General features: G+C 40.8%; 1 protein-coding gene across 2 annotated transcripts; it reads right to left on the bottom strand.

The window, feature by feature from the left end:
- Window positions 1-312: 312 nt before the first annotated feature.
- farp2 (FERM, RhoGEF and pleckstrin domain protein 2) lies at window positions 313-27,890 on the bottom strand. Of its 2 annotated transcripts, none has more exons than XM_053321832.1 (27): window positions 27,794-27,890; window positions 26,757-26,981; window positions 19,582-19,686; window positions 17,893-17,935; window positions 17,727-17,805; window positions 17,231-17,328; window positions 16,689-16,803; window positions 14,045-14,192; window positions 13,865-13,960; window positions 13,579-13,742; window positions 13,322-13,390; window positions 13,127-13,184; window positions 12,709-12,970; window positions 7,687-7,880; window positions 7,405-7,494; window positions 6,499-6,632; window positions 6,331-6,412; window positions 6,010-6,247; window positions 4,823-4,953; window positions 4,643-4,711; window positions 4,459-4,548; window positions 3,807-3,889; window positions 2,770-2,888; window positions 2,444-2,607; window positions 1,014-1,121; window positions 770-921; window positions 313-665 (listed from the first exon to the last, which is right to left on the bottom strand). In XM_053321832.1, the coding sequence occupies exons 2-27, from the start codon at window positions 26,955-26,957 to the stop codon at window positions 572-574; spliced, it is 3,186 nt and encodes a 1,061-aa protein (XP_053177807.1). In that variant the 5' UTR covers window positions 26,958-26,981; window positions 27,794-27,890; the 3' UTR covers window positions 313-571. The 2 variants fall into 2 exon arrangements, with proteins under 2 accessions (XP_053177807.1, XP_053177808.1); XM_053321833.1 differs by having other exon boundaries at window positions 7,735-7,880.

Below are 27,890 nucleotides of genomic sequence, written 5' to 3'. Positions count from 1 at the left end.
CTCCGCCTCACACACACGCACACTCCTCTGACCCTTTCTAAAAAGATGATGAAGAGAGCTGGATATTTTATCCACATGCTATTCAGGAGTACCTTCATTTTCCACGTACCGTATTATCATCTGTGTACCTGCCGTCGTACAATGCTGAACCCCACAAAGCTTCAGTCGTTATGTGTTGAGGAGAAAAGTCCTTTTTAAAAAGCCTGTAGTGAAGTTTTTCAGTTGGCCCCCTTTGACAGTATTTCCCACAGTATGAGTCTATGTAAATGAGTCTATGTAAATGTGCTATGCATGCGCTAACGGATCACAATGTACACGTCTCCCTTTCATTATATCCTGTATACTCGTACAAATGTTATCATTTACATCATTAATCAAGAAAGAAAAAAACAAAACAAAAAACGTACAGATCATTATAATTCATGTTAACACTTCAATCAGTCGCTGCTTATTATCCTTCCAAATCTTTGATTCAGTTGAAAATAACAGTAAGAGACTGAACAGAGTCTTTTTATGATGATGATGATGATGTGCTAGAGGCCCAGCCTCCAGGTGCAACATCATGTTTGATTCAGTTTCCGTTTATCTCCATGGGACCTCCTTTAGGTATGAGCAGGCTCATCCGGCCCGTGGTGCTGGCTGCACTCTTGATCACCTCCATCCATCTGTGAGAAGAAGAGAAGACAACGTGTGGTGTCATGTCGGAGGATAAACTTGGAGGTTGTGTGCTGCGGTAGAATTTATTAGGAACAAGTTGATGTGCGTTTACCTCTCGAAGGTGTACTCGCTCTCTGCCCGGAAAAAGTAAACATGAGACTTGAACTGCAGTTTGAAGACGTACTCCTTGTGAATGCTGTCCGACTCCTCTGGTGTACTGACCGTGTAGCCCAGCAGAGGCAGACTAGCCAGCGGGAAGTCATCCTGCAAACACAACATCACATATAGTATTCCAGCTTGTATTCACCTAGAAATAATGAAACTACATGACAGAAAGCACAGGTGTGTCTGCTAACCTGGTGAGTCTTGTAGAAGAACAGGCAGAAGTTGGTGAAAACCACCCAGAGTTTCTGCCAGCCGTTGCTGTTCTTGAACTTTCTCAGGAGGTAACCTGACAGCTGGTTCTGCTCAGAGGGGGAGAGGAGGATGTTAAAAAGGCTGCACAGCCATAATTTAATGACTAAGTGATGTTTCATTATAAATTCAAAGGAGTCAGTGATGTGTAGCTGTGTGTGAGCGCCTGCTTGTAAAATATTTTACTCATTACATGGAGGGAATATTTTATGTTAACTAGGGATGTTAAGTATGAAGTGCTGATGCATGATGTTACTTTACTTCAAAGCGGTGATAAACTGTTCCCATTTACAGAAAGAGCTGAAATATTTAATTGATTCGTGAAAAGAGAATTTATCTGCAACTATTTGATAATAATTTCATTGACTTTAAGAAAAAAAAAGCCAAACACTGGTTACAGCTTGTTAAATGAACAAAATAACATTTTTTTCCCATCATTCTTTAATTTAAAAAAAATACTGTGACCACTACTACTTTTCCCTTTAAGAAAAGAATAAAATAACTTTGCTGAGAAAATGTTGCTTAATTATTCAAGAACCTTCATTCTGACATTTTTCCTAAATCTGTTTTATTGTTATTTCTATGTACTGACATTATTTGTTGGGGTGGTAGATAAGAATGGATGTTTTGTGTGTGGTGCTAAAATCTGTTCCCTCTTGTGAAATACGTTTTTCATGTCATTTGAACATGTGATTAATTGTATACTTGGTTAAATACTATTAATGGAGTTATGCTTTCTACATAGACTTATCATGGCCTGTGGCTCTGGTACCTGGTTCACGCGCAGGTAATCAGTGAGAGACAGGTTCTGGTTTCGATACCAGCAAACATGTGTGATGGTGTTTGGTCTTTGGCCCTGACCGAGCAGATAGCGAGGAGGAAGCTCTGGTGAGACGGCCGGAGAGCCGAAGACTGAGAGGGTGAAAAGAAGAGAAGAAAGAGATGGAGAGGGGGAAAAGGAAGTGTTAGCGTGTTAGCTTGGAGGGGAAGAAAAGGAAAAAGAAAAGAGCAGACAGGAAATCCTCCAGGTCTGTGGAGTGGAAAATGTTAGTGACAGATCATTTTTTTGCATGCACATTATTGAACTGCTATCAACTGCATAAGGAATAAAGGACAAGTCTTATAAAACAGCAGGAAGGCAGGATGCTAACAGTCACCAAGGGAAGAAAAGAGGGAACTGAAGGAAAATTAAAGGGTTAGGAAGAGAAGGTGAAACACCGAGATCCACCACCAAGCAACAATGGCCCTTTTTTCTCGACTGAGTAATGATGAATGGCATTTAGGTGTGTGAGCTGTCGTCTGTGTTTTGGTTTCTCTCTGTGTGTGTTTTGGTGTGTGTGTGTGTGTTTTAATGCGGGCGGAGGAGGAGTACCTCCACAGCCAGACTGTGATCAGACATAGACACGCTGGTGTTGCGGTGCCAGCACACGTGCATGGTTGTGTTGGCACGGTGATGCGTCTGCTTATCCAGTGAGGTGCGGGAGGAGTTCATGTCATCCTCCGACTCCTGCTCCAGAGAAACCTCGTCAGACGATCCTGAGGGAGGAGGAGGAGGAGGGAGGAGGAGGGGAGGGAAGGAGGAGGATATACTACACATTTTAACGGCTGATGAAAGTGTAAAATAACACATAAAACATGTTTCCTCTCAACAGACACTGTTCATCTTCACTAAAGCGTGATGTCAGCAGAAGCTCTTACGGTTGGAGTGATCGCTGAGGCCTGGATCGAGGAAGATGCTGGATTTCTCCTGTGACTTCTTGGCCATGTCGATGGCAATGTTCAGATCCTCGATCCACTTGCCCATCTCTACTTTAGAGCTGAAACCACAAACCGAGATAATGACTCAACAACACAATGAATAGCAGTATTTTAGGCACAAGGTTCATCTGTGTTACTATTTTTATTTCTTATTGTCTCCTATTGTTTATATTGCTTGTTTACTCATTTATTGTTCTTTAATTTTTTTTATTTATTTATTCATTTTATTGTATTTACTTTCTATTTTTACTATCATATTGCAACTGTAAATTTCCCAATCATTGGACTAATAAAGGATTATCTTATATTATCTCATTACATCGTGTATGAATTTATACAACATGTAGAGCTGAATTAACTCTTTTTTCTTCTTTTATGAGCATATTTCAGAGTCTATGCAATATGTGTGTCTGCTTGTTTATGGTTAAAAGGATGATTCCACTGTTTCACATGACATCATATCACATGATCAGTTTATCCGTTATCTCTTCCAAATCATTTCAGCTGTCTGAGAGGTTTCTGGAGTCTGTAGGATTGTCTGGTTGGGCTGTGTGTGGGTGTGTTATTCAGGTACCTGTAAGATGATGAATTGGGGGAATTACAGGATTGGATGAATTTCCAAGAAGAAAACAGGTAATCTACAGGAGTGTGAGTTAGCATGTCTTTGATTGCAGAATTTGAGCCTGATTCAACTTGTTTGCCTCCATGCTGCATTGATGGACTGAGTGGCTGTATAAAGTTTTGTTTTTACGATCAAAATGTGCCAAAAATATATTCCTGTTTTTTTTCAGACTGAATGTATGTTGTGTTTCATAAGAGGAAACTAAGTGTCATCATTTACATGCTCCTATTCCTCATGTATTAATCATCTACAAACGTTGACACAAAAGTAACTGTTTTCTGCACACATTTTAGAATAAGACTCTTCACATCTACCTGAATCTAGTTTCACCTATAACCCAGTTCACAATTCTCACCTGGCAGCCACCACAATGGTCCTCTGAGCTGAGTAAATGGTGAAGCAGTGAGGTACTGACCACTCATTCTCACTTTCCTCAACCTGCAGACAAAAAGAGACAATCGGAGATATTCAGTTCAAATTCAGATGCCTCCTTCTGATGCTAACCTCAACAAGTTCACAGTGAATGATTTAAGACTGGGAACTGACAAAAGGGAAACAAAGTGAGAAAGTTGGACTCTCAAGTCACAGAGAGCTCATTGCTGGAGTATCTATACATCTCGTTCAGCCTCTCATCAGCACCCAGAAAAAAAACACACTTAACAGTTTCTGCAATAGAAAAAACACTACTTAATCTTATAATTACAAGTGCTGATGTGATTCTGCTAGGTGTGCTTTTTTTGGGGGGGCTACTTAAGCGTAGGAGAAGAAGGATTGGGTTTGGGCGTCCGAGCCGGCAGAGCTCAGATGACTTACCGGTGCGTCGAGCACTATGAGCTGCAGCCGGGAGTTAAACAGAGACATGTAAAGTTAGGAGACCGAGGCCCCTCCCTTCTTAATAGTGATCAGCTGATAGTGAAAATCCTAGCTTTCCCATGCATCATGGGATATTTACAGGGCAGGTGTAGGTTGATGATAAGATAGGATGAATCAGAGCTTTGAGTACTCACGATCATGCCGTGAAGAGGCAGCTGTCCGTGCACTTTGAACTGATTGGTCGCTGTAACACCTTTGCTTGTGTAGAGGAGCATGTCTGAGAACTGAAAAGAGAGCAGGAACAATATAGAAAAGAGTTAGATGTAAAGTGAGATGATTTGTAGTTATTGAAGCTTTAATAACAGTTTTTATACTAACCAGGAAGAACATTCTCTGCTGCAGCCCTTTCTTGGTGAGCTTGTACAGACATCCCTCTCGAATGAACTCCTAAAACACAACAACAAAGCTTGTTGGAGAGTGTGTGCGCGAAACACTTTTTTTTTTTTAAAAACTGTTTTGCAGCACCCTCTACCTTCTGCTCTGTGTCACTGCACTCACCCTGCCCGGTGCTGTTAAGTTCTCTATTCCAATCAGGTCTCTCTGCAGTTCAGTTAGCTTCTGGAAATTCTCCAGCCGGATGAGACTGCTCTGGAGCTGAGTCGCTATCTCCGCCACCTCCTTCAGAGCCTCTGTGTGGAGACAACATTATGAAGAATAAATGCTTACATCATCTGCCTTAATGATGATATAACCAAGGAAAGAGGAGCGCACTGAACTTATTTTGAAAAATATTTGCACTGAAAAAAGTTTGAACACTTAATTATTTTGAAGTAAAACCACAAATATCTACTACATTCTATAATGAAAATGGTTTCCATCTTTATTCAGACATGACAGGAACATCTGGGCAGAGGCACAGCGCTCGTGTTACATTTGCTACCAGATGTGATAGAGTGAGAAAGTTATGATATGAAGGAAAAAGAGTGTTGTCAGTTCTCTCACAGGATGCATCAGTGATGGATTATGAACCACTGCAGCCTTAATTAATGAGCATCATTAGAGTGAGGACAGTTTTCCTGTGCTAAAAGCCTTACTACATCTTTCTTTTCCAATTTCATACTTGACTAGTTGGAAATTCTGATGCCTGTTTTATAATATCTGACAAAATATTAAGTTGGGACTCATTTCATTCCTATTTCTTCACATGCTTAATGGAAAGCGTGTTTGCTGGACTTTCCTGAAGCATAAAAGAAAGTTGAAAATATACCGAGTCAGCAAATTTAATGGTTACAATGACAGTGCAAAGGTAAATTTTTTGTTTCCCTCCACTAGCTGGTGGAATAATATATATTGGACTCATGTGACACAAGATGCATCTAAAATTGTGTTTGTAAAACTGATTTAAATGTCTGAATAAAAGATGACAATTAAGTCATACACTTATTATAATGCTCTTAAATTGCCTGTGCTCACAGTGTTGCAGAAATGTTAGCATGTCTGTAGATTAACAGTAAACACATAAAGGGAGCAGCCTCTGAGAAACCTCATCCATTTCTACCAATTTTATCAAGTAAATCTTTCATTTCGTCCTCAGTTTCTCATGAGATAAATGGAGTTTATACAGATAAACAGGATGAGGACTAAGAGTTCTAGAAAACTGGTCTGCTGCTGAAGCCTTTCTCCACTAACAAATAAGATGGTGTTATCATCTGAACATTAGGTGAGAGTACTTGTGAAAAACTCACCCTTGCAGTCATCGTGATCACGGTGTATGGGAGAATAATGCTTGCATAGTCTCTCCAGGATGAGCTTGTAGTGCATGAGGCGCTGGATGGGCTTGAGCAGGAATGTGTTGAGGGGCAAGTAGCAGACCTTCTGCAGCTCAAACTCTTTGTAAACAGTCTCCAGCTTCTTCAGCCTCTTGGAGGCTTTCTCCAGCTCTGTCAACACCTCGTCGTGCTTCTGTAGGTAGCTGGTGAATTCCTGAGGAGAACAACAAGGCACTCTGTTAGTCTGACAAACACGAAGAGGAGATTTAAATGGAGTGCTAAGCAAAGTATTCTCACCTTAAGAGCACACATGTTCCTCAGCATCACATCACCAATCCTTTGGTAGTCCCCTTTGACGTGAGCGTTAGAGCGACCCTCCCTGAGGATACAGAGAATTAGCTTTCATCTCATCAAGGAGCTTTGATATTTCTTATCACACACACAAACACTTGTAAAGGAACCTACCAGAGAGCCAGCCTCTGGTCCAACTCCTTGAGGAAGCCTCGGTGGAACTCGTAGATGGGGTCGATGTTGGAGAAAAGGAGGGTCATCAGACCTTCGGGCATGGCGTTTTCTTTGATCACAGCACTGCGAAACCACTGGGAACAGAAGAGGGACGTTAGACTACTGATGCACATTCTCCTAAAAAAATACAATAGTGTTTACCAGGGCTGCACGATTCATCATTTGAAGATCACAATATCAGCTTAGGTATGGTCTCGTTTAGGACTGTTGGACATGATGACAGACATTGTGTGACCATAGAAAAACATCTATATTCATATTACACTGTATTGTGTATTTCAGTGTGTTGCAAATCACACTCTTTACGGTAGCAGTTTTTTGTCATTAGGAGTCCATTTTTTTGTGCGGATTATCCTCATAAATGACTGATTGGGTTTTAACTCATCAAGCTTTTATTGCACTTGAATAAATGTGGTTGTCATCAATTCTCCACTACTGTCCTTTGTTCAAATGTATTCTAAAGAGCCGCTCTTTGTTTTCTTGAACACACACTACAATAGATATTTTTATCATTAAAAGGACCAGTGTTTAGGATTTAGTGACATCTAGTGATAAGGATGCAGATTGCAACTAACTCCACACCCCTCCCTCCCCTCCAAAAGAGAGTAGGAAAACCTATGGATGGTAAACTAAGGAAAAGACAATACTTTTTATCAGGTGACTATACACTAATTAAAACATTCTTATGAATATTATATTTCATTTCTGCTGGATAACACTTTTAAAATATATTGTGCCTAAGTACTGTGAGAAAAAATTATGATCTCGAAGAATTGTGATTCTAATTTTCACCATAATCGTGCAGCCCTTATGTGTATACACCATCATGGATAATGGACAACTCACCACTGTGATAACTTCAAGGTCTTTCAGGTAGGTTCGCTCTGTGGTCAGAATCTCTTTGGCAATGAAGTAGGCTTTATCGGTGGGATATCGCTGAGGGGAAAGACACATATTAGTCTCAACTTCACACTACTTCTACTATGAGTAAAAAATACAGTCTTACTATGCCACAGCGATTAAGAGGTGAAAATGTATTTCCCCCTCCATTATCCAAACACTACTGGGTCTAAACTCCTACAAGGGTTGTGAGGCAGGGGGTGGAAGGGTGGCATGTAAGCAGTGTACCTTCCTCCTGCCCTCCTCCTCCTCCTCTAGCCTGGCATTGGTGCCCACCTCGCTCAGGATGGGGCTTTGCAGGGGCGACACAGCCTGGCCCGGCAGGCTGAGGGTCGACATCTGGAAGGAAGGCGACATGCAGAGGGGACCCTTGGAGTTGAAGGGTGAGGGGGAGAGTTGTGGGCTGTCCACGACCGAATCTCCTGGAAGAGGGGAAAAGACAAATTAAAAACTGGATGCCATTATAATAATAGCCATTTAGAATCATTCAAGAGAGATGAACAGCCTCTTTAAATGAAATTAGGACTGGTCTTCCCAAACAGACCACATGTTTTTCAAAGTTTAAAGTCTCTACACAGACTGGAACTTTTCACAATAACATACTGGAGAAAGGGTTGTGCACGCTAGAATATACAACAGTAAACTTCATCTACACCTAACCTGCTTTTACACAATCATCTTATTTCCTCTCAGATGAAAAGCTGCACTTTTCAAACAAAACAAGCCGGATGGTTCATCTCCCAAACTGGCCACAAATGAAAGGGGAGACAAGGGTAGACTAAAGCAAGTAAGGGTTCTTACACCCCCCCCACCACCATTGTTTTCAAAGAAGGACAAATGATTCATTGCCAACTTCACTGAGACCCGATTCCATTACAGAGAACTGCCTCTACTGCTTTTGTTCTGCCTGTGAGCTTTGCTACACAACAAATCAGGAGACAAAACGCTAGGATATCCTCTTTACTGAGTCATGGGTCACCACAGCTGTTCTTCCACTTCTCTTAGAAAAAAAAGAAAGAAAGAAAAAAAAAAGGAGTGGGGGAAGGCTGAGAGGGGAAAAAAAAAAAAAGTCACTAGTCGACCCGGAAATAATTGCTCACGCAAGGACTTATCAGGAATGCGGCCTGTCTGGAGGGCATGAAGTTGTTTATAGTTTATCTGAAGTGCTCCACAAGGGAGTGACACGACAGGGAAAGAGAGCGGCCATCGGGCTCCATGGCGGGAGGACGGGGGTTTGCTGTGGAATGGCTTGGCACAAAGCCTGTTCAAACAGGGAGCAAAACACACACACACACACATACACAGTCACTCAGCTGGAATTAGGTTGAGGAATCTTGTGTACGAGTTCGACCCAACCCCCAACAGCATACGAGTCCGTTGCCTCAAGTAGAAAGAGAAACTGCTCCACGTATTGCTTTGTCACCACTCCCCCCCCCCCCAATGTTACACAGAAGAAGTTAATTGGATAATTAGCTTCAACTCTCTCAAAGGACATGTGATACAGTCATCTAGAAATAAAAAAAGGACAGGATAACATGCGGGACACTCAGTCGACTGAGACAATTTGTAAGTTGCTTCTGCATGTGACTCCAACTTTTTAAATGATTCAAAAACACAATAAAAACAGCACATTTCTGCACAATATTATCAGTCCCAAACAAATCTACTGGAAGAATTAGACAGAAGGCAAAGACAGAGGGCGAGGTAACATTTTAAAGAATATGTAACACCTCTGTGGGCTTATGTTAAAAGCTGTTGAGAAGAATTACATCACCAGTCTGCAGCGCAAAAAGAATTTTAAGTCTGACATTCATGGTACCCAAAAGTGATTACTTTATTCTTGAGAGTAAAAACATACAAACATAAGTACAAGTTGTTTATAATTAGTAAAATATACATGTTTCAGGATTATGTGATGATTACTTGGTGCCTAAGTGCAGTTTGCTTAGCTGGTTATATAATAATTGTCAGCCCCGTCATGTATATCTTTAGTTGAGATGTGTGAAGTGTCACATGGAAAAAAAAAAAAAAAAAAAAAAAAAAAAGCATCTGAAAGAAAATAATGTCCACACTCCCCAAGGTGACACAGAAACAACTGTCCACACTTGTGACTGTAGAGAGAGATTGCAAACACACTGCTATTTGCCATCCTCTAAAATGACAATGAGAACAGGCGAGTATGTAAAAAAATCTTTCAAAGGGGGAAAAAAAACCCAGTCATTTAGATCAGCCCCTTTCCCCTCATAGATGTTCACCGGGGAAACATCCTAAACGTATTGAAAAACAGACAGGAACGTACACCTGAGATATGCATGAAAGCATATTGCATCAAAAGAGTTAAAGTAAGTGCTTTAAGGCACTGCGGTGCAAGTGCGGCAGACAAAAAAAGGAGACTGTAACATGTACAGAGAGGAAAAAGCCAAGAAAATTAAAATTGGACTTGGAGGAGGGAATTACATCAGTGATGTAACAAAATACTATTCATTAGTTTGTCATCGACACAATATCAGCCTTTCATGTTCTATGGCACGAGGATAACCAACTCGACGCGACCAGATACCACATCTGATGCCTGCATATTGGCCTGTAAAAATATAATGAAGTGATTAAGCATGCATAATTTCGTCCATGCTAGTATATTAGTGACTGACCACATGACTGCAATCTATCGTTCCTATATCAACTCTTTCAACAACATAAAAAAAATTCCAGCTAATATAAAAATAAGCACTGACAAAATTCATCGCTAATGTGCAAAAGATCTGTTTCCTTCCAATAAACAGAATACCGTGTTGTTGGTATTCTAAAGATAGCTAACGCCAAAACCCTGAAACATTTGTTAAGGCCACATGTCAGAAAGAGACAAAGCAATATCAATCTTTACCCACACACTGGTGGTACATTAAAAACTGTATCTAATGTACTCAAAGGGTTTCCCGGAAGTTACAAACATTGATGGTTTCAAATGTTGAAAAGCGCTACATCTAGATGCTCTGCATTCTAAATTTTAATAATTAGAAAGTACTATTGTATCAAACTATCGTACACAGGTGACTAAATTTAGCTAGTGTTCTACAGAAGACTTACATACTTGTAAGATGATACATTCATTTTTGTAGCAAGTGGTGCACTCAATGGCTCATCAGTACACTGCTTACATTCTTCAACGCAGCTCAATGTTAAGTATTATTAATATTTGTGTTGTCTATTTTGGTGGAGCTTTTTATTTTAAAATCCTATAAAGACATCATAAAACTAACAAAATGTAAAGAAAACGCTCTGACTTCTATTACCTGCTGTGGACTAGTGTGATGTGAAAAATGCCGACATCCACTTCAGCCAGCAGGTGTCAGTGAAGCTTAGTACCAAGAGTGCAAATGGAAAAGTGGCTCCATGGCATGTCTTGTTAAGAAACGTTAAACACAGAAGGATCACTGAACCTGGACAACAATCGGTTTCATTTGTACCCTGAGATTAGAGACAGATTATCACCCACTACTCTACACTTCACAAGACGTACCATCTAAGTCATTTGATTTAAGGGCCAGACGATGATGATTATTACTGGCAATGATCATAATGGTAGTTAAACTTTTAAGTACTTTTACGATTAGGATATCACATTTTCATTTGTCAAGTTATCGTTAAAGTATGCTAGAAACATTACATGAATCACATATTCCTCTTATCGCTATTTTTGAATTTAATTAAATTGAAACCTATTATGCCAGGACATTAAATTAAAAGGTGAATGCAGAACATTATCCTTCTGACATCCTGAGTTTGGGGAGCAGATCTAACAAGACATTCCTATGCTACCTTGAATATTTGTGATTAAAACAACAAAAAACGTGTTTAAGATATAAAGCTCAAAATGTTTTGCATTTTCTGAATGCTTAAGGCATATAACCCGAATGTATGATCAACATTTGCTCTAAATAGCTTGAATGTTACGATAAGACACCTGACAATAAAGAAAGACTATGTCATTCAAGAATCTCATGAAATTAACTTAATAAGCAAAGTTTCATGAGAAGACAGGAGTGATTTTTTAAAAAGCACCATAATGTGACCGTGTCAAATCACTGACATAAATGAAGGCTGTTAAAAATGAACTTAAAAGTGACTGGACATCAGCAATCAATAAGTTTCCAACCATCTTTGTTATCATGGCTAAAATGAATGAAAGTCAAAAGTGTTGTTAAGAACTATTAGTAAAGAGTGAAATGCTGCTGCATATATTTATTGTTAATTAAAATGCCACTTCTTTTATAAACATCTATAATTTGGACAGCCCGTGACTGAGGCTTCAAGTGCTGTAAGGACGTGTGTTTTACATTTTAATATGAGGTGATCCAGAGGGGTCTGTGAGTGCCAGGTTCTGCAGGTTATGACACTGGAGGAGGAAACCCTCTATTCCACTGGTCCCTGTCAGAGGATTACTGTAAAACAGGTTCTGCTCAGGGGGAAGGACGCTGTCAGAGCCCCAATCCGAGTCTGAATCGGAGCTGCCGTTCCCAGAGCCCTCGGTGGCTGTGGGCGGGTAGCTGAGCTGCTCCAGCTGCTCTACCAGGTCACTGAACTGTACAGCAGAGCTGCTCTCAGAGCGCACAGAGTACGCTGGGAAGTTGACCATTGAGCTGGCCTCTGACTGGATGTCAGACCCTGGCAGGCGCAGCGAGGAGGAGTCAGGGACTCCATAGCCCACTGACATGGACTCACCTGCAGAGCTGAGCCCCAGGTTGTCCAGGGAACTACACTCGGAGCGGTTATTAACCAAAGAGCTGGTCTCAGAATTACCTACGATACTATCTGGGAAGGGATTGGTACTCCCATTCAGGTCCTCAATGCCCACGCTAAAGATCCTGTTTTTGCTGAGGTCAGATTCCTCGACATAATCAAACTGATCTACTTTATCATCAAGCCCAAAGGAGTAGGCCTCGGCCCCCCCGCCGTAAAAGGAAATTTCAGCAGGGTCATCATCTATGAACTCCTCAGTGACATGTAGCGGTGAGTTGGACACTGAGAACATGGAATTTTGTTTTGTACGCAAAAGCTCTGCCTCAAAAGCCTCAGGTGTAAGAACCCCTTTCCTTTTCCCTCCACCCACTCCCACTGAGCACCCCGTACCCCTTCTACCACCATGCTTATCCTCATTGCCATTTTTGGAGGGCTGCGATTGGGAAGTGCCACTCTCTATACACACAAACAAGGGGCTGCAGTGTCCTGCTGCCTGATTGCTAGGGGCACCTTGAAAACCGTAGTGAGATGGGGAAGCAGCCTTGACAGGGTCTTCCTTCGGAGGGCTGGGGGGTCTGGTAGCTTGAAGAGGGGACTGAAGCTGTTGCTGCTGCTGGGGAGACGCTGGAGACTGGCTCAGTGTGGTCAAAGGCTGGGGTTGAGGCTGGAGTTCTTTTCGCAGGGGAAAACTGGAGATGTGCGCTGGGTGGAAGGACACAGTAGCTGAGGAAGGGGAGCCTGGGGCCCTGAGACTGTCATTGAATGACAAGTTCTGAAAAAAATGCAGCACAGGTACGACAAGGTAAAAAGAAAGTGGAGAGTAGTAGAGGAGAAGACATTTGTATTAGCTTATCCATTAGAGTCTATTCAAAGTTATAGATTCACTTGTAGAACTTCACAAATGCATCAACATTGCAGCTCCACTGACCTGTTTTGGCACATCTGTGGCTAGGGAGCGAGCAGACATTCGTATTTTACTGTTCCTCCTGAAAAAGAACGAAAATTCAGGTCAGAATTAGAATTATGAGGGCAGTGTGGAAATATTTCCCACTCAACACTGAGGAAGAATTAGAAAGACAAACAACTTGTCTTTCCGATTCAGTGTATTTATATGGAAACACACCTCTGGTATGGGGTTCTCTTCGCTCCATTTTCCCTGACATAATCCACAAGTTGCTTCTGTGTCCTTCCACTGAAAGAGAGAGTTTAGAATCAAAACACTGAATAATTAAAAACACCACAGAAGCGGCATCTTTGATTATAAACTTGTGTGTTTCAGAGTAGGAGGAACCATAAAATGGGTGCAAACAAGCATTAGACTTGAAATATAAAACACATTGCTGTCTTTACATGTCTTTCCAAAATATCACTAGTTAATACCTGTATCTGAATGAAGAGCCTCTAGTGAAAAGGACAGCTTTGGATTTCGGCTGGGGTTGGTCAAAGAGACGGAAAAATGAGTGGTATTCCACACAGATCTTCCAGAAGATTTTACACTGGTCTCGACTGGCCATCATAAACTCAAGAGTGTCCTGATGTGGACCCTAAAAGCAAAGATCAAAAAGAACGAAGCTGTTAAGTAAGCTGTTCTTCACAGGTGATGTGCAATCTGAGACATACAGATAAAACAACTGACATCCTATTGAATCTCTTTAATTATACGTACATGAACCTCTGGGTGGAGCTTGATCAGGAAACGTTTTCTCTTAAAGCTCAGTTTACGAATCTTGGACCAATTGAAGGTATTTATTTTTGTGTGACCCTGGGAGAACAAAAGAAAAAAGAATCTTTAGTAACAATGAGGGTTATGTTCACAGAGGAAAGCTGATATGAAATCAACAGTCACCTGAAAAACCTGAAGGCCCATATGAGCGACAGCCAGATTGATCTTGGTGCCCTCTCGGTCAGCTGCTGGGTGGAAGCGAACTCCGTACATCTCCAGTTTACGAGCAATCTCCAGGATTTGGAAATCTGATTCAGCTGGAGTCTGGCCCCTAGGATAGACAATGTAACACACATCAACGCTCATATCCTCTTCATGCTGTTCTTATAGAAATAGGCAGGTCACAAGGGATTTGTTAAGTTGTCACCTAAAACTTAGACATCCGATTTCCTGATGCACACAAACATGCAGTTGTTGTTCTTTAGGATCGTGACATGGCTGACCATGTAAAACATATGTATACAGACTAAAGACTATGGATGAGTTTTCAGGCACTGCCCAACTTAAGTTGAAGACCTCCAAAAGCAACTCTAACAAATATGAATCTAAATGGACCAACACAACCTATGGAATTCCCCAAGGCTCCATCCTTGAGCCTGTTTTATTCAACCACTGGTTCCATAAGGGCAAGTTACACAAAACAATAAAATGACAAATTATAATTTGACGTTAATAATAACAACATCTAAATTTACCTAGCTGAGTCATCAATTGACTATAATACCAAATATGTTCTCTGTAAGTGCACTAAACAAATCAAGGGCACTGAAAGATCCCTTTAGCTAAATACAGACAACACTCACACAAAAAAAGATTAAAGACCTAGAATAGTTCAAACCCATTGAAAACCAAGTCGGTAATCTTTGTATAATCATGGACTCTTTTTTTGACTTCATGTTGCTGCTTAAATTTAGTTCAAAGGACTCATATTGGAACACATCATAGCAATTCTCAGTTCTCTGCACAGGTTCCATTGCCATTGAATAGAAATTGAAATACTGTGGTTTATCTAAGAAATCTTTAATGAATAATTCCAAATTTTCCGTACTCATTCATTTCTTTCTTTTTTAAAGATTTCTTTGGAATTTTTGCCTTTATTAGGATAAAAGATGTTGAAGTGGCAGACAGGAAACAAGGGGAGAGAGAGAGGTATGACATGCAACAAAGGTAACCAGCTGGAATCAAACTGGTCAAACATTCTATTTGCTGTTTTACTGAGTGTTGTTACATGCCACACTATTTCTTGGCCATGACCAGTAACAGCATACAGTATGTAGCCCAATGGTCCATCTGCTATCTTTCTTTTTGATTAACACGTAAAATTTAAAGCACAGTAAGATTGTATCATGACTTGTATGTCGAGTAGTGTGACCTTAAATCCTTTATAACTTCCAGGATTTGAGACGCATTACCTAAAACCATGTGATTACAACCAAACAGCATGTTAGGAAGACATATCCATCCAATCATCACCACATTCTAATTTTGTTCATCCGTTAAGCGGTGAAATCTCCTTAGGGCCCTCCCCTGCCCCACTGGCCTTATGGCTAATAGACCGGCCAGAGTAGGGGATTAGGCCAGGGAACTCGCCGCTTGTGCTTCCACACTGGCAACCAAGGGAAGAGATTAGCAAAGGTCTTTAGAGCCGCCTAATACACTGGGTTGAAAAGAGACCCTATTGGCCACGGGATAGCACTGTGCTAACAAGAAGGCTGCTGGTGGGAAAAGTGCAGTGAGTGGCTCTGTGACACTCTGGAGTCTGAAATGAAGCAAACCCCCTCATTATGGTTGTTTAGCTAGAACACACAGTTGTCTCAGTTCAGTTACCTCATCTCTGTTAACACTAAACATTTGTGTTTACAGCCACATGAAAAAGGGGCACAGTCAACATGACACTGCTTTCGAATTCATGTGATACTCTCTGTGGGATGTAGTGTCAAATTCAAGAAGAGCCACAAAAAGGTTAGAGGCAATGATGTGTAGTAAATACTCAAAATTCATAGTTCCATCAAGATTTAACGAAACATTTCCAGTAAAGAGTCATTCTAAATCACATACAGATACTTAATGAGCCATTACTCAAGCTTACCGATTAGGCTGGTGTGTAAACTATATGTTGAACTACAGTTTGGACATCATCTTCTATGAAAGTGCACAATTTTTTTAGCCCTTACAACAGCTGGTATTTCCAGAGTGGTACTGTTGTGGTGTGTTGTGATTTGCTGCCATCATTTTTTTGATATTTCCACTGCATTCTCACAGCAGGGAATAAAAGCAGTAACCTACAATATTATGGCCCTGCTTGGAGTAAGGCCAGACCGTGACAGTCCCGGTCCTCTACTGAGCTGTGTCAACGTCACAGTAAACTGGCTTAAAAACAGCTTAACACGTGGTCAGTGGTAGAAAGCAACAACTGAGATTGACTCTTGTTACTCTGACAACACTGCTTTTGTTGGCTTTAAAAAAAAAAATCAGCAGTTATACTTTTACTTCAGAGCTTTTCATTTCAAGCATTGTACGTACACATTGTCATGATTAACTAAGTATAATAGAGTGAAACAGAAGTCCTGTGAGAACCTATTTTGTTGTATGAATGAGTCTACAGCTCGACTAACATTATTTAACGTGTTTATGTCAGCAGGTCAGAGAAGTAGCTGGAACCAAACTGGCACGGCCAAGTAAGGGAAAGGCAACACACAAATGTAATCACAGAGCTTTGGCTCAACATGAAACAAGGGTGTAGGACGGACCGGATGGAGCGACTTACACATGCCGGCGGTGGAGCTCCATGATCCCCTCTTGCACCTTCTCTTGGTAAGGCAACAGCCTGTTCATCCTCAGGAAGTCCCGGTCTGCTACGTCATCATAGTCTCCGATCTCAGCTGTGGTTTAAGATAGAGGAAATGAGCCTTTCTGAACAGATGTTTACTGTTATTGATCAGTACCATTGATTAATCTGTTTAGTTTATTGCTTTACTGGAATAAAATGCCTGATTCTCTTTTATCACTTCCTTTTATGACATTAGTTATGACATTCAAATACAGCTGTGCTTTTAAGTTGGATGTGGGCGTATAATTACACACATGCATTTATGTCCAGGAACCAGGCATTTTTAGCATGTGTGTTTGTGTTTCTGTGCGCTGAAACAAAGCTGCCCAGTCCAAACCACTGTAATGCTACTACAGCTGTTGTAAATACAGTGAATACACTTGAAAAGCATCTTAATCTGGTACAATAAAAGTATATGTAAAGTGCATTATCCCTTTCAAATAAACAAATGTAGTTAAAACATCAGCTTAAAAACGTACACTGGACAAGGTGAGAGGCAAGCAGGGCTCCGGTACTTTCTGTGCAGATCAAGCGGCCCTCCATTAGATCTCTTTTCATCTGCAGGGAGAATAAGTACCTATAAAAAAAAAAAAAAAAAAAAAAAAGCACAGCGGCTTAGTGTCCATCTGTTTATGTTCATGTGAGGTAACTAAGCGCCAAACTAAGTGCCTTTATCGAAGTTAAATGTCATGTAATGGAACTTTGCTAAAGCTGGTTATTTATTAATGTGAGAATACATAAGGACATATTTTGTGGGGGGGGGGGGATTTTCCAGAGTGAAAATAATGTATATGCATTCTTACTGAATGAAGTAAAGCATTACAATATTTTAGAGGAAGGACATATATTACAGTTCTCTGAAAACAATAATCATGAGCTTCTGAGAAGGGGAAAAAAAAGCAGTTTGTTTTGTGAAGCTCTACTACACAGGCATGAGATAAATGTAATATCCAGTAGGAAATTACAGTCACTGACCTCGTGTACTCTTCCTGCAGCTGACCTGGGTCTGGAGGAAAGAATTTCACTGACAGTCTAAATAGCGTATTTGCTGGTCCTGAAAAACATGAAAAACAGATCGTCAGTGCCGCTCCGCAATTTCATTAAAAAGGTGAAATATGAACCCATATTTGAACTAGCTTACTTCTGACTTGTCTCATGATGGGTTTTGTGGGTTCCAACCAAACCTGAGGAGAAAGAAACAGTGTGATCTTCACTATGTTACGTGCACTTAAATGAACTTAAATGACCCTCTTACTACACAGAGGATGCATCTGGATGGCATTTCTGGATGGTTGTGGAGTAATGTGGCAATGTTTTAGGCAAAAACCTGGCTTCTATATCCCACTGTAGAGGCGTGCCTGCACTTTTACATCTGGCCCTGATTGAAGGAGGAATGTGCCTGATCCAGTCAGATACCTTTGAAAAACTGCTATCAGCTGATACCTGCCTGAATTCTTCTTTTGGCTCATCTTTATGCATGTGTTTGCTAAATAAATGAAGAGAAAAAGTGATAGATGCTAGTGCAACCAATTAGAGACTAAAGACTGATGGATTCATTGATTCATTTTGGTGCCATTATCTTGTTTTTTATCATTAAGTCATTTTAAAGCAAATCATTGATGTTTCCAGCTTCTCAAATTGAAGGATTTGCAGCCTTTTCTCATCCTGCTGACTCATAAGACTAATGTTTTTTGGGTTTTGGCATGACAAAAAACTATCTGAAAACTCTGCAAAATTATGGTGAGTATTTTTCACTATTCTGTGGCCTTTTCTGGATGAAATGTTCAAATGTTTGAGAAAATTGGCATCTAGAATGAAAATAAACATTAGTTGCAGCTCTTCAAAACCATATTTGTGGGTCAAAAATGCCAGTACCCATTTTACTCACAGTCTAAATAGCGTATTAGACTGTCATTTGACAAAGATGTCGCCTTCAAATGCCTGATTTCATCCAACCGATGTTTGAAAGCAATATTCAGTGAACTATCACTTCACAAGCTGCACATTTTCACAATAGAGAAGCTTAAAACAAAGCAATGTTTGATATTTTAGTTTGAAAAATGACTCAAAACGATCAAACAATCAATTACTAAAACAGCTGCAATTGATCATCATTTCAACTCTAATATGTTGTATATTGTTATTTTTCTTGTAAAACTGAACAATGAAAAAAGTTACCATTCATTTCTAAAGTCTGACTTGTAGTTCTCTCCCGCTTTGGTCAGGTTTGTGGGTTAAAGGCACTTACTTCTAATTATCTATAGTTGAAGGTTTAAAAATCAAACAGAACAACAAATGTGCAGTATATATGCAGCATATGGCTTTACAATGTGTTAAAAGGCTGATGGGTATTGTAAAAATAACAGCAACTTTGTTCTCTTTGAAGATAATAAATGTTTCATATCTCTCCTCTGCAGCTCTACAACAAAGAAAATTCTTGGTGGTCTTGAATTTCACTAATGTTTCTGCACAAATAAAACAATGGAAAGTTTGACATTTGTGTACAGCCACGTGTGCCAGACAAGTTAAAAATATTCCTGGATTATATACTGCTTTAGTCCAGTAAAAACAATACTACTTCACTTGCTTCACTGCAGTGCAAAAGCTGCAGAGGAGCCACAGAGCAGCTGAGACATGACTGAAAAGCTAATCTGTGCCTCGACTCCAGTCTTGCTGTCAGCGAGCTGTGACCTTTGACTTTTGAAACGCTGTTTGCTTTTGCTGGTCAGCTCTTAAGCGTCATGTAGAATTCACTTGCATGTGTGTTCCTGGATATTTGATGTGTCTGCTTCTAACAGGAAACTAAAGACACGGTTGACGGTGTACGTACCCAGTTCATCTGCATGTTCTGAAACTCGAGGCCAAAGTAATCACTCTCTATGAGGTTACCTCGCAGGAAAACCTCAGAGAGGAAGGCCTGTCCAAAAGCTTTTGGCTGAAAGAAAGAACAACAAAGAAGAAGGGAATTGTTATTTTGATCTCTGTGTCAACACAAAGATCTTAAAAGCAAAATGATGAGACATTTTACAATCTCAATAGGGAGAGAAATAGCTTTATTTTATCTAAAAAGTGAAAAACTTTTAAAACTGACAGACTAAGATGGGTGATGAACAACAACAAAAAAACAGTACTTTGCTTGTGCTGAGGTGAGGAACGACATGCCTGTGCTGTAAATGAGAGCAGAATAAAATGCTCTGTGTCTGTGTGGTGCCGAAAATATTTGGCATCTGTAAATGATCCACTTCATTGTGTGTTTTATGGCAGAGTACGTTCCATCTGTCCATTCAAATAGTTTCCTCGACTTGGATGAGCAAGTCGACTTCAAAAAAAAAAAAGTTTAAAAAAAGTGTCCTACTGTACATTTAGCTTTTATATCTGGAGTGCAGCTGAATCATGAGCAGGAAATCTGACTGAGTTTACCTTCTCGACGCTGTGGGGTTTTGTTTTCACTAAACGAAGAACTAATTACTATGTACTGAGCACACACTGCACTTGAGGTTTGGAATCCTAGCCTGTGACTTTTTGAGAAAATTATAGCCTCAAACATCTGGTTGTAATGTAAAATAGTATTTTTAAAAGCCTTATAAAAAGAACTGCTTTTGCATTGGCTGAAGTAAAAGCAACTCAAAGAGCGGCGGGAGATTTACTGTAGTTAGTACTTTCATTACTTTAAGACAATCAGATGTTATGATGTTAAGGGGGGGGGGTCTATCATGTGCAGGTGAAACCGACTGACACGACATCCATAAATTGAGGAATCTGTTGTAAAATGCCACTTTTCCGTGCGTTTACAGTGTCCGGTTACAGCCAGCCTCGACACAAGAGAGAGAGAGAAAAAAAAGTGGTGTGTTAAAATACTTTGGGTTGTCTTTGAGTGCAGGCCAAACATACAATCCAGGCAGCATCGGTAAGTATTTTAAAAGCGTTAGCGGCCAAATGTAAAGGAATATTTTGATGGTGTTTTTTCTCTCTCTCTCTCTCTCCCTCTGTCTGCCTCATTCAGTGAGCTTCAGTGAATGCCGTTTCAACAAAGAGTCAGTGTAATCATATACTGAGCTCTGAGCAGACGGGACCCATGTCTGAGGTGCTGTGTAAACAAAGTCAGTAGAATAAAAAAAAAAAAAAAAAAACCTCTCTCACATATAAGGACATTTCCAACTAAATCTCTTCTTTTTTATTATTTCTCTTTCATTTTTACGGTGTCCACCTCATTCCTTCATTGTGCAATATGAGCCACCGCCTGCATGTGTGATGACTAAACTGATGTGTGTGTGTGTGTGAATTTGAGGTAAACAGACAGGCATAATCACAACAGTGACTGACTCTTAATAAACACTATCTGAAGCGTTTTTGCCAAGCTGTGAAAACTAATGAAGCATAGCTGAGGTGATTGATTGAGCAATGGCAGATTAAAGTAAACAGTTAACTGATCCCCCCCCCCCTCCCTCTTCTCTCCTTTGCTGTATTAGTCGTGAGGAGTCCACTCTGTGTCGACTGGTGTTTTGAGAAAAGCTCCTCCCTTTGTGTTACTCATTAACTCTCTGCAGGAATGTAATACTGCAGTCGCAGCGCCCTGGTCTCGAGGGAGAGTAAAAAAAAAAAAAAAAAAAAATCCGTTCAGCTTTCTCTTCCTCCTTTGGGACAGTTCAAGCTTTATCACCCACAATCTGATGGCATTTTCACTGCTCTAGCACTAGCAGCTTGCAAAACCCTCACCTCCTCCTGCATGAATACACTTAAAGTATGCAGTGTAGTGTGGTGGCTGTAGAGAATCATATCCAGCATTATAATATAGATAATTTCCCTTTCATAGACTAGAATAGAATAGAACAGTCTATATTGTCATTGTACATATCCAACTAAATTGAAAGCAATCCGTATGGTATCATGAGTAAATAGTAATAAACTGAAACACATAATACACACACACACACACACACACACACACACACACACACACACACACACACACACACACACACACACACGATATTCCACTCTCTGTCATCAATATCGCACAATTCCCCTAAATATTACACTCAAAATTGCTGTTTCAGTTATTACAGGATCAGGTTTTTGGAACATTTAGAGCAGTTATTGCTAGTGGCCTCTTACTAGTGGCTAGATTGTGTTTTCTGTGTGTGCAGTTAGTGTACAAACGATTAAAATACCACTATTACATAATAGCTATAACAGCTTATAATGTGTAAGACTAAAAAAAGTCAGATGAAGGCGAGATAATGGCATGCAAAATAGGCAACGATTCAAACCTGAATTTAGTGCAACGGGGCACCGTCTCGAGCACTTTTTTCCAGACATTTTTAGACTGAATCTTTAATAAATTGAAAAACAAAATCTTAAAGAAATATTGTCATATTACTTAAATCCCAATCTTAAGAGTCTTAAAGTGTTGGCACAAACAAGGATTTGCACTGTGCAACCAGATGCATCTAAATTCATTCTGCCATGCAAAACAAATGAGTCACATCCAGTATCAGTGGGATACCATCTACAGGAAAGAAAGAAAAAAAAAGCTGGCATCTTCATTTCCAGCACATCTGTGGTGTGACAGAGGGATTGCATGTTCACACCCAACTTGTGGGTACGGGCCGCCGAATCATCTCTGAGCTCTAACATTAAAAGGCGGGTCAGTGGGTCACCCAATCAAGCTCCTAAAGCAGCAGGGATTATGACAAACAGATGTTTCTCTGGGAGACAAATCTCCTGTGTGTAATTGTGTGTGCGTGTCTGTGTGTGTGTGTGTGTGTGGGAGAGGGGTAAAAGGAGGAGGGGAGGGCATGTTAGTACTAGGTTTGAAAAGCAGCCCGTTATATGGGAGGAGTGTCCTTCTCATTCATAGAGACTGAGCAAGGAAAGACTAAAAACCATACACAGGTGTAACCCAAATATGACCCAACATGACTCAAATCCAGGACTTGGGTGTACCTTGCATGACCGGTTTACCAAATAACGGTGGATACTCTCCTCCAGCAGCACCTCTTACTGAGAAAAGGGGTGTGTTGGGGCTTGTACTTGGCACAGTGGGATGTACATTGTTTAGGGTGGGGGTGGGTTTCCTGCTAACATACATTATAAAAGCTCTGCACACCGGTGGCCACTTTCACACGTCTGCTAGGGAGCTTTTCAGAGTTCAGCAGGTTCTTTGATGACTGGCAACTTTCATTTAGAATAATTGGCCTTGATTTTCTTTCTCTACCTTTGCTGTGGGACACACCTGTGAGCAGTTGGCCGGGGGAGTTTTTGTTGGCAGATAAACAGAACGCGGCGGTAATCGGGATCAGGTGGTTTTTAGCACGCCTTCTGCTCCGGTCACCTGTGTAAGCCCAGGTATTTTCCAGTCTTAACCTGGGCTCAAAATGGGACGCCCATGAGTGGCAGCCAAATACTCCAAGTAAAAAAAAAAAGCCAAAAAACTGTAACAACTGTAGAGATCGGTGATATCGAGGAGAGTTACACAGAACGAGGGATTGTTTGACATGTTAAACGAGTCCTTCTGTGCGTGGCCATTGAAATGTTTAGCTATTTCTGTACACAAAAGGATAGTGCGAGTGCTTTGTAGAGGTGAGAGTTTTAGTGGCTGTAATGAAGAGTGAGACTGCTCAGCAATAGATTTCTAATGAAGTTCCATCCACAGATCTGCATTTGTCATGTTCAGTAAAGTAGCAACACAGATCATTGTATAGCACAGTTAAACTATACTAACCCAGTATAAGTTTATCCTGAGGCAGTGAGAGAACAGTTCATAGTCCATCCACACTCGGACTAGTTAAAAAGATAAAAACAGCACTAACACAATTAAAGTTACACAAGTTTCATCATCTGTTACAAACATGATCATAATGGGATTTCTAAAAAAACCAACAGGCTGATGGTTGAAATTCCTGGCCCCAACTTTTAGAGGGGTTTCGCTCCTGAGAGTTTGTCCCTGTCCCCCTCCCCCCACCACCCCAACTCAAACTTTGTACTGGCCGTGACTGCTCCCTCTCTGAACTGCTCTTTTAACACTAGAGGCTGCCCCCTCTCTGTCTCTCCCTCCACCCTCCTGGTTGTCAACCTTGCTATTTATGTGCTTGTTTGCTAACACTAAAGCAAAGACTGCCCGGACTCCCTGCCACCGGTGCCCCCCCCCCCCCCTCCCCCTCCTCCTCCCCCCCTAACTGTACTGCAGTTTTCACACAGTTAGCTTCCACGTCTCCACCCTCGGCCCTTTTAGTGAGCTTTCAGCTGAGAGTTAAGGCCAGCGGAGGGGCCGGCCGTGCTGGATAAAAGGAGCCTGTGTTTCCCCCCTGCCACCTCCCTCCTCCCCTCTTGCCCTGCCTCCCCTGTCCAGAAGAGACCACAAGGCTGAGCTTTCTCCTGCGCTGGGTGGTGGGAGGGGCCTAGTGGACAAGAGCCATGCAGGCAAATGTCTGCTGATGACGAGCGCGCCGGGTACCTGCAACAGATGAAGGCCTGCAGATCAAAAAGCACACTCGCCCTCTGATCTGATTTATCTGTTGTTGTTGTTGTTGTTCTCACGCTAAAGACGTTATGCGGCCATAATTCCCACGTGTTTTTCCACGTATGTAAGCCTCAACGCTGTCACCACAGATGAAATGTGTGATGGATTACAGGGTAAAAAAGCACAGAGCGTGACAAAGAGAGGAGCATGAGTGCCCCGTGTGTGTGTGTGTGTGTGTGTGAGAGAGAGAGGATAGAGCAGAGTATATTTACACTATACTGTATACAGTGAAAGCAGCAGGTGATAAAGACTTTTTACTCTAACGGAGGACAAATTTGGGCAGCTGAGAGACCGAAAATGCCACAGTGAGGAGAGGCCGTAGCTTGAAGGCCACAACCATTTCAAACATTCAACACTGCAATTTTATATCTATTTGTGCATTTGGTACATGAAAGAGAGAAAAAACTACAATTACAATCCCAGAAAAGCTGCTGCTTCACTCATTTTTCTCCTGTTGAAATAGACGTGAACTAATAATAATAATGATAATAATACAAGACAAGTCTGAGGTAAGTCTGATGTGTTTTAGCACTGCAGCCTCTCTATGCGCAGAGATAAACAGTATTCTCTCAGCAGCCCACAGCTCCTTGAGACTGAATGAACTGCAATATTAAGCAATGTTGGACAGCGGTTGAACAACAGAGGCCATCTTGTTCTTGGCAAACTGCAATCTGCTTGACAACAGGATTGCCGTCATTCCCCTTTTGCAGCCATGTATTTCTGTCTGCCACCTCCTATCAACACCGTGTACATTCAGCTCTCCGGGCTCCGAGCTCAGTTGTTCTTTCACATGAAGGGCCAACCAAAAGAAAAAAAAAGAAAAAGAAAAAAAAATCGCCTCTAAAGTTTTCCTCTATTGAACACTGCATGGACCCACTCCTGTACAAATTAAACTTGCGTCCGTCACATTCTATTAGCTTAAGACGTTGAGACAACATATGGTGCGTAAGATTATGAAACGTCTGTCTCAGCAGTGCCCCCAAACTACAGCTGCCAGAACCGCTATTGTTTTGGCTGAATGAGGATTTAGAATAGAGTAATTACACACATTAAACACACTGACCTAGCCTAATTCAATTAGTCACTTATAGGTCTGGTTATATTACCCTGGCAAGTTTAAACTCCATGGTGGTTGTTGGTTTTTTCCTTTGTGAAGACTTCACTTTGATCACTTTGATAACCTCGCCTCCATCTGAAAAGACAGGAAGCTGTGCTCTGATACAGTGGCTTCCTTATTGCTTCCTATTTGCCTTCTCAATGACTCCTGCAGCGACTTGGCGAGTAAACACGGGAAAGTGCAGCACCGATGCGGATCTAGAAGTTTGTTCAAACCGACTGCCAATCTTTAAAAGGGATTATCTACTTTCTTAAGTAATTACAATGAAAAAAGCAGATACTAAGCTTGGTTACTTATTTAGATATTTACTCAGGTTTAATTACAGCTTTAGTTTCCTTAAATATTTATGTTTTATTACAGAAAACATGTCTCCTTTTGATCAACATGGCAAAATATTACTGTAACAAGTCAGTCTTGACATTATGCCTTGAGGTGGAGCTGATAATGGTAAAACAACTAGAAACCCCATGTTTTCTGCCAATCACATGACCTCTGAAGTTAAATAAAACGGTCAAATCATAGCAGACATAAAGGAGGCTAGAAAATATGAAAAATCCATCAAACAACACTATACCTATTGTCATTTGCTCATTCCAGCCTTCTCAGTTTAACCCTAACATACAGTTAAGGGTAATGTTTGACCCATGTTTACATTTGAGAGCTGTAAAAACACCCTATACTCATTTCTTTTTAGCCAGACTTTTCCTAATGTGACTCAAAGTATACAACAATGGAAATAAAAGGCATCATTTTTTAATTTTTGTGCATCTGATACACATTTTCATATATGCAAATGTACAAGTTTGACCTGTGATTAATTAACCTAGATTAATCAAACATTTGCTAATGAGTTAAGGGGGAATTTAAGAATGTGAATTGGTGTATAGACTAATTATGAGTCAGAATATGAACAGTATAGGAGGGTTAAAACAAACCACAAATGAATACACAGTTTGAGAAGTCAATACAATGAAGAGACAGACTTGAAAACAAGTCTGGTGCATCGACCATAAATGTCAACATGTCCAAGCATGAGTCGTAGATGTACGTTTTATCTAGCTCTCTTATTGGGCAAGACTTAAGACTTAACAGGAGAGGAAATTACTAATAGTTGGGCGTTCTGAATCTAAAAAGTGCCCTGGTGAGTTTGCACTAAGTTGTCTGAATAAGAAGTCTTAAGGAGGGAAGGGATTTTAGCCCCAAAGCCATGTGGCAGCTGTCACCAACACGCAAAGCAGGGTATCCCAGAGGACAATAATGCAACACTGTGCAACAAACAGCAGCCTTATCACAGTGTAAATAAGAGATGTTGGGGGGGGGGGGGACACAATGAGGCAGCTGCGCAACAGTTGGAATAGTAACTCACGTCCACATCAAAGAACTCCTGGGACTCGTCCAGGCCCTGCACACGGATTTGTAGTCCTCGTCCGTGGCTTTTGCTCCCACTGGCCATGTTGCCACTGAGGCTCTGGCCCGGCTCCAACGTGCTGACACCAGCATTGAATTGGGCTCCCAGCCTTGTGCCAGGGGTCTGCAGGACCCGATATGAACCCTCTATCTCCCCCATTCCTGCTCAGAGCAGCTCCACCACCTCACTCCTGCAAACACAGAAAGGACAACAAAATATGATTAAACATAGTTAAAATAGTTTTAAATTATTTTAAGTGGATGATTGCAAATGTAACCTTGGGTGTTGTAGCTTGACTGCAGGTAGTATAATTTGGGTTTAATATAGTTTTTGCATGTTTCATTGCAAAAGGAGTCTTGACTGTCTGCACCAGTGTATGTGCATTTGAGGCTCATTTATAAAGACCTAAAACCAGGGTGGGAACTTTTTAAAAAACCAGCCACTGATAAGATAAATGTTCAAAATTCACAAGCTACTCAATAGTAAATCATTATTTAACGTCTGAAATTGATCAGCCACTTTGATATCTTACCAACATTTACCTGGTGAGTGCTGCCAATTTCCCCAAAACACATAAAGTTTACGTTTTTGCGCAAAAGCAACAGCTAACGTAATATTAACCGGAGCTAACACTAAAGTTACCTGTGTAGCACTTCACACGAGTTTGGTTGAAGCGTAAAGACCAAATACGAAAAGGACAAGACGGCGTACTGATTTTGCGTTTAATAGCGTTGCATATGGGCCTAACTGGGTCGGTAAGACTTCACAGTTACATATACCGACATTTTTAAGCAAAATAAAGAAGCTAAACGTCGGTAATGAACGAGGAAATTGTTAAATGTGGAGGTTTATTTTCTTTTTGAAAAACGGAGGTCAATAGACATTAGTTTACCGACGATAAGCGAACCGAAGTGGAATTACTATATCCGGAATTGCTTCTAGAAAATGTCTGTATATTATCTAAATGTGGCTAAATGCTCAAAAAGTCGTAAAACACTTACCGTTTTTTCTTGAGTCGAAACTAAATGCTAAAAGTTTTCACATCGAAATGGACACTACTCCAGTCCATGGTCGTCGTCCAAAGGAGTGCGC

Source organism: Scomber japonicus, chromosome 7, assembly GCF_027409825.1.
Source record: "Scomber japonicus isolate fScoJap1 chromosome 7, fScoJap1.pri, whole genome shotgun sequence".
NCBI lineage: Eukaryota > Metazoa > Chordata > Actinopteri > Scombriformes > Scombridae > Scomber > Scomber japonicus.
The sequence above is the reverse complement of the archived record's forward strand: the minus strand, read 5'-3'. Positions and strand labels throughout refer to the sequence as shown.

What these genes read in the sequence shown, in the direction of transcription:
- farp2 (XM_053321832.1), bottom strand. Translation starts at nt 26,957, where the DNA reads ATGGGGGAGATAGAGGGTTCATATCGGGTCCTGCAGACCCCTGGCACA. An exon ending in CTGCAGGAAGAGTACACGAG is followed by an intron (nt 17,329 to 17,726) that starts GTCAGTGACTGT and finishes TTTTTTTTATAG; the next exon opens with GTACTTATTCTCCCTGCAGA. An exon ending in GAGCTCCACCGCCGGCATGT is followed by an intron (nt 14,193 to 16,688) that starts GTAAGTCGCTCC and finishes TGTCTATCCTAG; the next exon opens with GGGCCAGACTCCAGCTGAAT.